The sequence below is a fragment of the Heptranchias perlo genome, chromosome 1 (assembly GCF_035084215.1).
Source record: "Heptranchias perlo isolate sHepPer1 chromosome 1, sHepPer1.hap1, whole genome shotgun sequence".
In the NCBI taxonomy this organism is placed as follows: Eukaryota; Metazoa; Chordata; class Chondrichthyes; order Hexanchiformes; family Hexanchidae; genus Heptranchias; species Heptranchias perlo.
The window spans coordinates 188,759,958-188,775,299 of NC_090325.1; the positions used below are offsets into that span (position 1 = coordinate 188,759,958).

The 15,342-nt window shown below is 45.1% G+C and overlaps 1 protein-coding gene across 6 annotated transcripts in view; it reads right to left on the reverse strand.

Moving 5' to 3' along the window:
- fam13a (family with sequence similarity 13 member A) overlaps positions 1–15,342 on the reverse strand; it is a 239,323-nt gene that overhangs the window by 118,696 nt on the left and 105,285 nt on the right. For all 6 annotated transcript variants that reach the window (XM_067994462.1, XM_067994461.1, XM_067994460.1 and 3 more), the window contains one exon: positions 3,362–3,528. In XM_067994462.1, the coding sequence (XP_067850563.1) occupies positions 3,362–3,528 (167 nt within the window). The remainder of the gene's footprint in view (positions 1–3,361; positions 3,529–15,342) is intronic.

The following is a 15,342-nucleotide window of genomic DNA, read 5'->3' on the forward strand; positions in this document are numbered from 1 at the left end:
GGGCAGAAGAGAAGCGGGAGCAGCGGGAATTCCCAAGGCAGGAGCCACCCGGCCAGCTCTGCTTCCTTGCTGTCGATGGAGCAGGTGGGAATTCCCACCCGGCCCCAATGGAAATTCCCAGAGTCTCATTTACAGGGCAGAGACCCGACGTTTCCGAGTCCAAGCTAATTTCCCGACTCCGCCTGTCCTCTCCCACCCCTTTTATGCCAATTCAGACCCTTTATTTTATTTTGCCCCAACATCCTTCCCCTCAATTCTCTCTCCTGTTATATTTTCTTTCCTATTTTGAAGTTGGTTTCATGTTAATTCATAGAATGATACAGAACACAAGGAGGCCAATCGGCCCATCGTCCCTAAGCCAGCTCTGTGAAAGAGCTATCCAATTAGTCCCACTCCCCCTGCTCTTTCCCCATAGCCCTGCAAACTTTACACCGTCGAGTATGTATCCAATTCCCCTTTTGAAAGTTATTACTGAATCTGCTTCCACCACCCTTTCATACAGTGCATTCCAGATCATAACAACTCGCTGCGTAGAAGAATTTCTCCTTATCTCCCCTCCGGTTCTTTTGCCAACTATCTAAAATCTGTGTCCTCTGGTTACCGACCCTTCTACCACTGGAAACAGATTCTCCTTATTTACTCTGTTAAATCTCACCGTAACCTTCCTTTTCCTACCTAACGAACCCAATTTTCAATACACGTTTCTCCCTTCCCTTAAAAATCTAACCTTAAAGCACTCCATTATATTTATTTTCTTTCTGCTTTCTCTTGACTCCCCCTTAGACCTTTACCAACCAGTAAAACCTGGGGCCTTCACTGAATGAAAAATTGGCTCAAAAGTCTAACTTTTCCAGCAAATCAAATGCTCAAACGCTGCAGGTTGACCTATGACACGAGCAATGAAACCTCTGACCAATAGAAATGCATCAAGGCCGGAAGGACTGCAAATCAGCAGCCCACACAAGAAAGTCAAAACAACAACGACTTGCATTTATGTCGCGCCTGTAACGTCCCAAGGCGTTTCACAGGAGCGATTATCAAACAAAATTTGACACCGAGGCACATAAGGAGATTTTAGGACAGGTGTCCAAAAGCTTGGTCAAAGAGGTAGGTTTTAAGGAGTGTCTTAAAGGAGGAGAGGTAGAGAGGCGGAGAGGTTTGGTCAAGGATTGAAAGTAAGGCTAAAAACGATTAGGGTTGGTAGATATGGTCAGTGACAATGTGATCATTAATAAGCATTGATGGCGGATTAAATTTGTGGTAATTAATTGATCGGAGCTGTTTATTAAATGGCAGCCATGCCTAATCATCTTCATCTAATCTTGCTTATCACAGCACTATTTGGTCGCGTCTTTATCCTAAACAACTAACATATACAGTCCCTGGATAACTGTATAGTGGATTACCAGCTCTGGTGTCAACAGTCTCAGGTGCAAATAGATACTGTCCCTTATATAACGGCAGCTAACCTTCCACCAGATGATTACGTTTATCTTTGAACAGAATTCTTGACGGTATCGCATTGCTGTTGAGCTCGAGGCCGGAGAGAGGGGGGTGGGTGTTGCGAGAAGTCAGTGCTTGACGTGACTTAAGTTACTGGAGCTGTGTCATCAACCTACTTTTGTACATCGAGCGCAACTCGCTCTTCCAGCAGTAAACAAGGGCGCCTGCCCCTCAACACCAAAGCTTGCATGCAGACGCTCGATATTGGACGTCTGCCTATCTCAGCCTCTAGGGAGCTACAGAATTAGTTTTAATAATTAAGAGGGCACTTTAGCGCTTACATGCACCAACGTTTACAGTGCACTGGAGACAACCACTGTGATAAGTAGGTGCAGTTACGAGCCTGAACGCTCGGATTAGCGTGCTATTTTTATCTTTCAGCTGCCGTGATGCCTTTTATGTTACTGCAATCACATTAATATTCAAGAATTCAGGCTGCGTTCCTTGCACTGTGAACCGTAAATATCAAACAGTTGACACCAACCTGAAAGATATGCACAAATGCAGTGAAAAGCACATAACGTGCAGGCAATTTTGATTTAAAATCAAGCAGCATCGACAAGCCCCGACTTGCCCTTGACTAGGTCAGTACAGTAAGGTTAGTTATAAAGTACGTCCCGGAGAGAGGGTGGAGGGGGTGGGGTGTGGTGAAGGGTGACTGTAATACACCTGGAGAGTCAGCATGAAGCCAACGTGCAATAACAACTTGCACTCATGTAGCACTCTTCATGTAAAAGAATGTCCCAAGGCATTTCACAAATGGAAAGGGATAGGGGAGTGGGCACCAAGCCAGGGAGACAGACGTTAGCAGGGGTTTGACTGACAGTCTGTTCAGAAAGATGGGAGGTTTTTAAAGGAGGAGAGAAGTGGATGGAAGCAGGGGTTTAAGAATAGGAGAGGGGGGCGGCGGGGGGGCTGAAATTGGTCAACGCCACTCGTGGGTAATGTCGAAACGGCTACTGGTGATGGAAAAACCATCCCAAAGTGACACCCACTCCCTCCACCACCGGCGCACCGTGGCTGCAGTGCGTACTATCCACTGGATGCACTGCAGCAACTCGCCAAGGCTTCTTCGGCAGCACCTCCCAAACCCACGACCTCCACCATCTGGAAGGACAAGGGCAGCAGGTGCAATGGGAACACCATCGCCACCAAGTTCGCCTCCAAGTCACACACCATCCTGACTTGGAAACATATCGCCGTTCCTTCATCGTCGCTGCGTCAAAATCCTGGAACTCCCTACTTAACGGCACTGAGAGCGCCTTCACCGCACGGACTGCAGCGGTTCAAGAAGGAGGCTCACCGCCATCTTCTCAAGGGCAACAAGGGATGGGCAAATAAATGCTGACCTTGCCTGTGACGCCCACATCCGAGAATGAATTTAAAAAACGCTTTTTTAGGTATTTCATAAAGCCGCACGCATCTAAGGAAGAAATTTCCTATGCTTTACTCAGGTTAATATATTTTAGCTTGATGCAGTTTCACAACAGCATCATGAAGTATGAAAAGGCAGGATAATTGAACGTACCGCCACACTAAGGTGGTGTGAGGCAGTTAGCGCCATGAGGCGATTCCACGATCTCGGACTGTGGTCAAAGGGTGCGTATCGCGGGGAAATCGGAGGCCCACCGCGGTCGTGAGCGCAGGATTGGGGGCAACCCCTCTCGTACGTTTGAAGAAAAAGACTCTTTCTCTGAACAGCAAAATAAAATCTACACACATATACGCAAGCGCACAGAGTAATTGCTGCGTCCCTCATACCCAGAAACCCTTCACGGTTCAAAGGGTCAAACCGTCCTATCTTGAACGGCAAAAAGTCGTCTCAAAGGCCCGACCAGACTGAAAGGTGACGGCTAACCTGCTGTTTATCTCCAGGTCGTTTATACTGGATGCGAGCTCCTCGGCAGACTCCATCTCCTCTTGGCTGGGGCTTCTGACGTGCAGCGTCCGGGTTGCTTGCGGAGTTCCGCTCGAGCGTTCAGGCTGCGGCACGAGGAACGTCCCTTCGGGCCTTGTCTTTTTGGTCTGAAACAAGGAGGCAGCGTTGCTTAAAACACAAGTCATTCAGAACTGGCAGGTCATGTTGTACAGTCACAGACGCCCTCACTCCCCTCCTCTTAGGTGGTCAAGAAATTTCCTTTGATTCTTCAACAGAGCTTTTTGCAAATACGTTTTTTTTTAAGGTCCTGATTAAGTTGCCTCCGTGCACTATGATCAACGAGCAGTACACAGCTGTTACAGTTCACGTGCTGTTATCTGTGCAGAATTAACAGTGGCACAACCACAAAACTGGTCTATTTATAGCAGTAGACATTTTGGAGCTTTGATCCAGTTTCTTGTTTGCTGTCTGCTTATCCTACAACTGGAACATTAGGAACAGGAGGAGGCCATTCAGCCCCTCAAGCCTTCTCCTCCATTCAATCAGATCATGGCTGATCTGTACCTCAGCTCCATTTACCTGCCTTTGATCCATGTCCCTTGATCCCCTTAGCTAACAAAAATCTATCGATTTCAGTCTTGAACATTTCAATTGACCCAATGTCCACAAGCCTTTTGAGGGAGGTAGTTCCAGATTTCCACTACCCTTTGTGTGAAAAAGTGCTTCCTGATTTCACCCCTGAACGGCCGAGCTCCAATTTTAACATTGTGCCCCCTTGTTCTGGATTCCCCCACCAGAGGAAATAGTTTCTCTGTTATCTACCCTATCGAATCCATTTATCATTTTAAACACCTCGATCAAATCACCCATCAATCTTCTAAACTCAAGGGAGTATAAGCCAAGTTTATACAATCTGTCCTCCTAAATTAACCCTTTAAGTCCTGGATCACTCTGGTGGTGCAAAGATTTGTAATCATTACAATCATAAGTGGATCTCCCATGGCATTGCTCATGGTGCCTGGGACGATGTGGGGTTCCATAAAATGAGTCTGCTAAGTCCCAGCAGCAACCATCCCACTTCTAGCAGAGCTAGAGATGCCCCCTCACCAGCAGAGTAGCTCTCCCTCTCTCCTTCTCCATTGCCCATGCTCAACGGTATGTCTTTCCCTCTGCTTTTCTTTCCCCTACAAGGCCTTATTCCCTTTAATGAGGTCTCTCTCTCTCTCTCACCCCAACAAGATGTCCACCCCTTCCCAAAAGAACTGTCTCTCCAAAGCTCCCAAAAGGGTATCTCTATGACTAGGGAGAGCATTTAAACCGGAGAGAAAGGCTTACTATAATGTGATTGTTGAATATTCACCAAGGAGGATATTCACCCTCAATGTCACAATGGACATGAGAAATGTACTTCAAATATTTCATATAGATATATATTCTGAGATAATTTTCTCCTGGCCATTTATACAACCGGCCTGTTCTAGAGAAACAAAAATTATAGTTAAAGTCGAGAGTAACGAGTAAATATTTACCAGCAGTTCACCGGGTTTAATTTTCCTTGAAGTGTCACTTTTAAGAATATTTGCATTGATAAGTCTTGTGTGTGCAACTTGGAGAGACTTCACTATAACAAACTCTGGACAAGGCAGGCTGACATGTTTGCCAAGGGAATCCCTCTGAAGCTTGTCCACTCCATTTAGACAATTAAAATATGTATTTACTTTATGACATTTTTATTTCAGTCTCTGTTCCCAGTATTTCCTGAAACCTTCCTCGTATGTGACGGAACTAAAGAGAGCAGCGGGTGAGAGTGTCACGAGACTGGTCTCTGAACTCTGCCTCTCCATTGTCTTAGGAACAGCAGGAGACCATTCAGCCCCTCGAGCATGCTCCCCCATTCAATTAGATCAAGGCTGACCTGCACCTCAACTCCATTTACCTGCCTTAGCTCCATATCCCTCGATACCCCTACCGAACAAAACTCTATTGATCTCTTTCTGCAACTTATTCTCATAATTTAGCCTTCGAAATACATGGAACGTTTTAGAAATAACTCTGATTTGACCCTCCCCATCACAACATTTGTCTTAAAAGAAATTAAACACACCCCCTTCTCCCATCACCACAACATGCATCCCACCCACCCACAAACACACCACACGCACACACCTACACATATTCCCCCTCTTTTCTTGACGAGATGTAAGTAAATGAACAAGGATTTGGCAGCAATGAGCCTTTTTTTTCTTAAAGGGTTGGTTTCGTGATTTGAGTCCGGAGACTCATATCAGCAAGTGGGGCTCATGAGGGCTGAGCTCTGACTGAAACAGTCCAAAAGTATGCATGGATCTTTCTGTTGTGGGATAGCATAAATCTGAAAATTCCGGGCTCCCTCTACATTATTCTGGCGACACAATCCTCAAAAGAACCGCCGTACACCCATACACCGGAAAACACGCCCGCTTTTTCTGCTCTTTAAACTCCTGGACTCACAGACAAAGCCCATTAAATTAGATTTTATCCCCCACAGCGAATTGAAGTCAGAATATCTTAAGTTCACTATGAAGGGTGACTCTTAGGGGGTGAGACTGGTCTCCGCCAGTCGCGAATCGGCAGCTCGATTTACACAGCGCACGATTTCCATTTTTTTTATTCGCTTCAACGGTAAAGAAACGGGGCTGCCGATTCGCTACGAGCCCCGTTTCGTGCTACTGGCGGTGACCAATTTAACCCCCCCCCCCCTCGAACGTGTACTCAAAACACAAACATGTTTTCCTGTAAACGACATCCTCATTTTCTTTTACAAAGTAGTCTCTGTGAGCAGCGTCGCCAACTCTTGGTCGGTCACATTCCTGGCGATTTCATCACATGACCTTCCGCCTCCCACCTCTCCGCCCAGTCAAACCGCCTTTCTTTCCTCCCGTCTCCAATATTTTTAGAACTAACAACCGAAAGTGTTCAAAGAAATTTTTTTTTTCAAAAAACCGCACAATTTTTTTTAATGACTTATCCCCCGGGTTGCTCGCAGCTTTTAATTCCTGGAGGCTCCAGGACAATCCTGGGGGATTAGCAACCCTGCTTGCGATCTATTCAACTGCCTTTTCGAATCAGCTGCAGCACTTCATGGCAATATTTTCTTTCCAATAGCGATTATTTAAAAATCGCTAACATTCACAAAAGTTACGGACACATACAGCACAGAAGGAGGCCATTCAGCCCATTGTGCCTTTGCCGGATCTCTGAAAGAGCTGTCCAATTAGGCCCACGCCCCCTGCTCTTTCCCCATAGCCCTGCAAAATTTTTCCTTTTTAAATAGAGATCCAGTTCCCTTTTGTAAGTTACCATTGAATCTGCTTCCATCACCCTTTCAGGCAGTGCACTCCAGACCATAACAACTCGCTGCGTCAAAAATAATTCTCCTCATCTCCCAGTGGCTTTTTGTTGCCCATTATCTTAAATCTGTGTCCTCTGGTTACCGACCCTCCTGCCAATGGAAACAGTTTCTCCTGATTGAAAAATGTTTTCCAGCCCTCAAGGAATTAAGAGTCGTGATATTACCGAGAGACTACCTTTGCTTCCTCTGCCTGGGTTGTGTCCAAACCTCAGCCTTTAGAGCTGATGAGAATCTTTGGTTGGGAGACTGGCGCTCTATTTGGGTACACCACCCAGCTCCTTAATCTGACGCATCGCAGGGCAAGCTTGTTAATAGTTCTACACAGCAACTGTGGTGCACATCAAACTGAACGCAGGGAAAACAAAACCTTTGCCAGCTGGCCTTCCCACTCTCTATTTATTCCATTAACAGCCCATTGTATTTGAAAGGCACAGCAATCTTGTTTACATTTAAACTGCACTCGATCCACTCAGCATTTTTGTTATTTGTATCCGGTCAGCAGTGGAAAAAATTTAAAAAAACAGCACATAACAAATCAGAGCATTTTTTTAAAAAAAAGGTTTGTGCCATTTGATTAGAATTTACTGAGCGTATCTCTTCCTTAAACGGACAATAACAATTGTGTGGTCGCAAGATAAGAGGGACTAATCTTCCTGTAACGGCAGCATGCCAAATGAGGCTACTTAAATTTCATTTTAATGATTGACAGCAGTAGGCGCCCCACACGAAATATGGGGGAGGAATCCGACTTGGGGGGGCAGTGCGTGACGGGTGATAAAAGTTTTACGCGCCGTCCGATTTTCAGGCGGGGTTTGAAACGGGCTGCCAATTCACTGCCGCCCGTTTCGTGCTGCCGCCCCAGTCGAATTTCAAACCGCACCCCCAGAGGCGTCACAAATGCATACGTGAAAAATGTCTGCTGTGTGGAAAGAATGGAACCGAGATGAAGCCTCGCCAGCAGCTTTCTGCAATTGTTGCTAATCAGGTCTGAACGGGTTTGCTGAGTTCAGTCCCATTAAACTGCTGCTTCTCTGAAAACACCTCGACTGCAACAGCTCAGCCAAAAGCTCAAAAGCAAAATAAGCTTTGTGCTAGAATATTCTAAAACTGTGATACAAATGCTAAATGTCAGACTAGAGAAAGCACTTGTATTGATATAGCATCTTTCGTGACCTCAGGACGTCCCAAAGTGCTTTACAGCTAGTGAAGCACTTTTGAAGTGTTGTCACTGTTGTAATGTAGGGAAACGCGGCAGCCAATTTGTGCACAGCAAGGTCCCACAAACAGCAATGTGACGATGAGCAGATCATCTATTTTAGTGATGTTGGTTGAGGGATAAATATTGGCCAGTTCACCAGGAAGAAAACTGTCCTGCTCTTCTTTGAAATGGGATCTTTTACATCCACTTGAGAGGTTTAATGTCTTGTACTGAAAGAGCAGCACTCCCTCAGTACTGCACTGAGAGTGTCTGCCTAGATTATGTGCTCAGCTCCTCTCCTGGAGTAGGACTGGAACCCGCAACATTCCAACTTTAGAGGCAGGAGCTGCTACCACTGAGCCAAGGCTGACACAACTGACATAAGTTTATCAAACCACTCCATGTCGGCATCATTTCAAAATGCACAGCATTACCAACAGTACTGTTATTTAATGTTGAAGGGGACCCACCCAAAAGATCTTCTCTCTTTTCAGGTGCTGACAGGCCTGCATTTGCTGTTTTTAATTTCAGGCGTGTGACGTTTCCTTTGGATTTAGCAATAGACCTCTTTAAAAGGTATTAACTGTCCCATCCTTCCACCTTCACAAAACACGGATCAATCAGTTATACATTTCATTGAATAACAAGTAGCGAGAGCAGGAAGACAGCCGTTCAAATCTTCCAGGCAGCCTGACTGAACAGCGTGACATTAGGTACCGTATCACCACCTTTAACTGGCGGGCTGGCCAATTAAGGCGCAGACAGAGGGCTGCGGAACTCGGCAGCAGAAGCACAGCGCGCCTTTGGAACTGGGAAACAACAGGGAGAGAAACAAAAATTCTTCCGCCGAAGGATAAACACCGTCAACAACAACAAAACGAGAATATCGTGAATTTAAAGTTGGTCACATGATGTCACCCACACTATGGCAAAGTGAGTTGCTGTGCTGGAGAACAGCCTCCTGCAGCAGCACCATCTGGTGTACAGGATGAATAATTACCTGTATTTGCATATACAATATCCACTGTGAGAAATGGGACGTGGTGAGTCAGCCAAGAGCGTTCTCTTAAGCTTGACAATAAATTGTTCTTGTTTTGCCAATACAACCGCTGACTTCTCCGTGATGACGCAAAGAACCAGAGGGGTAAGCACACACGGTCTTCCTGTACTTCAAAAGCCGAGAGCTGACACATCATTTCTTTTCCAGCAGAGGTAGGATAATGAATAAACAGGAAGCAATATAACTGAAAGCAAAATGCTGCAGATGCTGGAAATCTGAAGGCAGAAAACGCAACAGGTCAGGCAGCATCCGTCGAGGAAACACAAGTCAGTTGACATTTCAGGTATAAACCCTTTCTCAGAACTGAAAGATCTTATGGGTAAACAGCATTTAAGGAAGAACAGAACAAAGGGAAAGAGGGAATGGGAGGAAACATGCACACACACACACACACACACACACACACAGAGGAAAAGACATCGAATGACCTGCAAAATGCTACGGTAGGGATCAGGAAATGGTTAAAGGGTAGAAGTGACACAAGTATTTTAAGAGAAGGTATAGAGAGAGCATTCCCGTTCAAAGAAGATGGGTAAATCATTTCAGCCAGCACAGGGAATAATTCAGTCATACTTAAGTGGGGAAGGCCTTCTCAATTTAGATGTAACACATCAGAACAAACTTGCCAAGCCTTGACTGAGAAATTCAAGCAAGAATGCTCAGTAAAAGCATGAGGGGGTGCTCCAAGTAGGAACCCAAAAGATTCTTTCTAATGTGACCCTTTAAAGATTACCCAGGAAGCAGATGCTAAATGACTCCTGACCTTACCCAAATGGTTCCTACCTGCCAGGGCATGGCTGATTGGCAGAATACCAACACAGAGTACGTTTAATCTCTGTGCTGAGATATCAGTGCTAGATATCCAGGATCTGCAGGAGGAGGGATAACGGGATTTAAGAATAAAACTTCCCCTCGACGTCAAGCACCATTCTGACTTAGGCACGTGTCGCTGTTCTGTCATCGTTGCTGGGCCAATATCCTGGAATTCTCTAACACCATCCTGGAAACACCATCACCAGAAAGACTGCCATGTTTCAAGGAGAAGGCCTACCACCACCTTCTCAGGGCAACTAGGGATAGGCAATAAATGCAGCCTTGCCAACGTCGCCCACATCCTGAGAACAATAAAAAAAAGTATTGCCTTCCAAATAAAGGATGGTTATTTCATGCTGGAAGGGAAATGCAGAGATCACCTTCAGCAGGAACTTGCAACAAAGTCTTAGAACAGATCTGTTGATGTACATTCAGTATAGCTGATCATCTACTACATTCTACTGTGTAAGCTGTGGCTCAGTTGGTAGCACTCCTGCCTTCTGAATCATGAAGGATGTGGGTTCAAGCCTCACTCCAGAGACTTAAGCACAAAAACAAGGCTGACGCTGCAGTGTTGGAGGTGCTGTCTTTTGGATGAGATGTTTACCCGAGGCCCTGTCTGCCCTCTCAGGTGGATGTAAAAGATCCCACGACACTATTCAAAGATAGAACCATAGAAAAGATACAGCACAGAAGGGGGCCATTCGGCCCATTGTGTCCGCGCCAGCTCGAAGAACAACCAGGTGTCCGTTCTAATCCCACCTTCCAGCACCCGGTCCATAGCCCTGCAGCTTACAGCACTTTAGGTGCAGGTCCAGGTACTTTTTAAAAGAGTTGAGGGTCCTTGCCTCTACCACCAATTTGGGCAGCGAATTCCATACACCCACCACCCTCTGGGTAAAAAAGATTTTCCTCATGTCGCCTCTAATCCTTCCGTCAATCAGCTTAAATCTATGTCCTCTAGTTCTTGAAATCTCCGCTAGGGGAAACAGGTACTTCCTGTCTACTCTATCTGGGCCCCTCATAATTTTGTACACCTCAATCAAGTCTCCCCTCATCCTCCTCTGCTCCAAGGAAAACAACCCCAGCCTATCCAATCTCTACTCGTAGCTGCAATTTTCAAGCCCTGGCAACATTCTTGTAAATCTTCTCTGCACTCTCTCCAGAGCAATTACGTCCTTCCTGTAATGTGGTGACCAGAACTGCGCACAATACTCCAGCTGTGGCCTTACCAGCATTTTATACAGTTCCATCATTACATTCCTGCTTTTCTATACCTCGGCTAATAACAGAGAGCATTCTGTATGCCTTCTTCACAACCTTATCTACCTGTACTGCCACCCTCAGGGACCTGTGCACGTGCACTCCAAGGTCTCTCACTTCCTCTACCCCTCTCAACATATTCCCGTTTACTGTTTGCCCTCCCTAAGTGCATTACCTCACACTTCTCCGGGTTGAACTCCATTTGCCACTTTTCCACCCACTCCACCAATCCATTGAAATCTTCTTGGAGTCTACAGCTATCCTCTTCACTATCAACTACATGGCCAATTTTTGTGTCGTCTGCAAATTTGCCAATCGTGCCCCCTACATTCAAGTCCAAATCATTAATATATACCACAAACAGCAAGGGACCCAACACTGAGCCCTGTGTCACACCATTGGAAACAGATTTCCATTCGCAAAGACATCCATCGACCTTTACCCTTTGTTTCCTGTTACTGAGCCAATTTTGGATCGAATTCGCCACATTTCCCTGTATCCCATGGGCTTTTACCTTTCTGACCAGTCTGCCATGTGGGACCTTGTCAAATGCCTTACTAAAATCCATGTAGACAACTTCCACTGCACTACCCTCATCAATCCTCCTTGTCACTTCCTCAAAGAATTCAATCAGATTTGTAAGGCATGACCTTCCCTGAACAAATCCATGCTGACTATCCCCGATTAAACCATGCCTTTCCAAGTGACAGTTTATCCTATCTCTCAGTATTGATTCTAATAGTTTGCCCACCACCGAGGTGAGACTGACCGGCCTATAATTGTTCGGCCTTTCCCTCGTACCCTTTTTAAACAATGGTACTACATTTGCAGTCTTCCAGTCCTCCAGTACCTCTCCTGTATCTAGTGAGGATTGGAAAACGATCCTCAGAGCATCCGCTATTTGACTTCCTTCAATAGCCTAGGAAACAATCCATCCGGCCCTGGTGACTTATCGACTTTCAAGGATTCCAGTCCCTCTAGTACTTCCTCTCTCGTTATGTTTACCTTATCCAATATTTCACACCTCTCCTCTTTAACTACTACGTCCGGATCATCCCTTTCCTTTGTGAATACGGAGACAAAATATTCATTTAAAACCCTACCCACATCCTCTGCTTCTACATACAAGATACCCCTTATCATCCCTGATAGGTCCCGCCTTTTCCTTCGCTATCCTCTTGTTCTTAATGTACTGATAAAATATCTTTGGGTTTTCTTTAATCTTACTAGCTAATATTTTTTCATGCCCTCTCTTTGCTTTCCTTATTTCCTTTTTTACGTCATCCCTGTACTTTCTATACTCCTCTAGGCTTTCTGCAGTATTTGGTTTTCTGTGACAGTCATAAGCTTTCTTTTTCTGCTTTATCTTGCTCGGTATACTTCTAGACGCCCAGGAGGCTCTAAATTTGGCAGTGCCACCATTTTTCTTTGAGGGGACGTGTCTGCATTGTACCGGTAGAATTTCACTTTTTAGTGCCTCCCACTGGCTTGCCACTGATTTCTCCTCAAGAAAGAGCAGGGGAGTTCTCCCTGGAGTCCTAGTCAGCCAATACCTAGAAAACAGATTATCTTGTCATTTATTTCATTGCCGTTTCTGGGAGCTTGCTGTGCGCAAATTGGCTGCCGCATTTCCTATATTACGACGGTGCCTACACTTCAAAAAGTATTTCATTGGCGGTTTAAGCGCTTTGGGGTGTCCTGAGGTCGTGAAAGGCGCTACGTAATTTAAGTCTTTTTTTCTTACTCAAGCCTCCTCCAAAGCAGCGCTACCAAATGAGCAGTCTTCCATGCGAGGAACCTTACAGGAAACACAGGGGTGAGTTCTGGCTATTTTCCAGAAAACTTTTAGAGCTTCTTGTGGACAGCACTGTGGTGGCCAACATTCTGGAGGTTGAGCCAACTATTAGTGCTCATCACAATCATCAGTATATCTTATAGGAGTCAGAGGTCCAGCCCCTACCTTAAATCAGAACAGAGCAATTTAATAAACTCATGGAGATGTTGGAGGAGTGAAGTAACCAATCAGAACTTCTTTTTGAGAGTTTATTCAGTTGGTGCAGGTCTAGGACAGAATGGAATTCCCTTCCTTTTGCGGCCTGTCAAAATCTCCTCCGTGACTCCTAAATGTAAGAGGTTGCTCCTTTCAGTTGCCAAGTGTGGGGCTCTCTAGATGAAGAGAACAGAGGCCTTCTAGAAGTCTAGGGAGCCCCAACTTGAAATGTCAAAGGTAGCTTTACCCTTTGGTTTCCTTGACCTAACTGTAGCATGCTTGGGAGGAACAGGTGACTTTGGACCTATGGTTCCCAAAGCTCTCCACCACTGGGGTTTTCCTCACCTCATGTCTGGGTCTGTTGCAGACTAATTGATAGAGATTGATTGCTATGAATAGTCGACAACTCCATTATTGTTATATCATGCGGCTACCAGGACAGTAGAAGGCGAACTCGATGGACCTAGGTCTTTTCTCGTCTAGCAATTCCTATGTAAGCATCTGGAGCGATGCCAGTCCACTGGGCTGCAACAAACTGAAGGGTGGCCCTACTTGAGACCCAAGTGGGCAGAAGCAATGTATTGGTCCCCTGGTCCCCAGCTCCCCAGGGCTAGGGAGAAGAAAGAGGAGTCAGAGATCCCACTCCTGATTGTCATGAAGTGACCCCCTGTGTGGGTGATGGGTTGGGCCCATGTCCTCCATGACTAGATAGCCTGCCAACAATCACCGTCTACGTTCAAGCATCAAGAATGGCATCTTGGGTACGGTGATAAAGAGCTGCCGTTCCTGTGGAACTGAACCCCAGTCAGTCCCTTCACTGGGGACAAATATAACTTTTTAAAAATCTCATTTTGTTGTATTTTAGTTTAAACATATAAAACAGGCTGACAATCTACCTAGATTTACAAGCTGGTAGATATGAACTGATGCATTTGAGCTTCTTTATTAACATTTAAAGGAGAGTCAAAGACATCCAAAGGAGTGGAGTTTCCTGAGGGAAGTTTCATTGCACCGACACAGTTAACAACTACAGAATATCTCTTCCGAAATTGAGCTTACAAAACAGTCAGATTATAGTACTTGGATGCAAAAATTATTCTTTTGAACAGATCACACACAAACACTCTCTCATGCACATAAAACACTCATTCATACTCACAAACATAAACAAACACTCATTCGTTTACATGCACACACACACTAACCCACATACACGCATGTACACACTAACCACCACACACTAACCCACATGCACACTAACCTACACACACATACACACACATACTAACCTCCACAAATTAACCCACATACACATACTAACTTACACACACACATACACACACTAACGCACATACACGCACACACATACACACACCAACCACCATACACTAACCCACATACACACACTAACCCACATACACACACTCATACTACATCCATACACACTAACCTCCACAAACTAACCCACATACACACACACACACTAACCTACACACACTAACCCACACACACATACCACATCCACACACACTAACCCACATACATGTACATATTAACCTACACACACATACACACACTAACCACCACACACTAACCCACATGCACACACTAACCCACATACACATAGACAAACTCACACTTATACACACACACACACACACACACATACGGACACACAAACAGTCTTATTTTCATAACTCTACTCTTTCATTTAATCTCATAGTTTTGTAACAGAATAGAAATAGCTACAAATCTTGTTTGTGCCCCACAACACTTTACCTTCAGCTGGATCTGTGTTGGGAGCTACTGCAGTCCAAAAATCACACTACAAGGAGCAGCAGTCTCACAGCAAGTAAACTTTCTTTTTCCATCTACCCATCGACGCAGTTGTGTTCCCTTACCTACAGTTGGTTCTTGCTGGTATATGGCGAGTTTCCCCCCTGTTGTATACTGCTACAGCTGATGTGTGAAAGTGACCTTTCCAGCAGATTTCAGGATCACTAAATGGCAGTGATTTTTATTTTCAAGTTATCAGACTTTGTAGTCCGTACACACCCTGAATTCCAAAGCATAATCGGACTAAAGATCCAAAGTATAATTAGTCAAAAGATAAGGCTGTGCACAGTGTGTGGAGTTATGATACTCTTATAAACAGTGACTATGATTTGCTTGTTATTTAGCTTTATGGCACATACTGTATGCACAAAACAGATAACTTCCCATTATCTTGACCTTGGCGGAATAA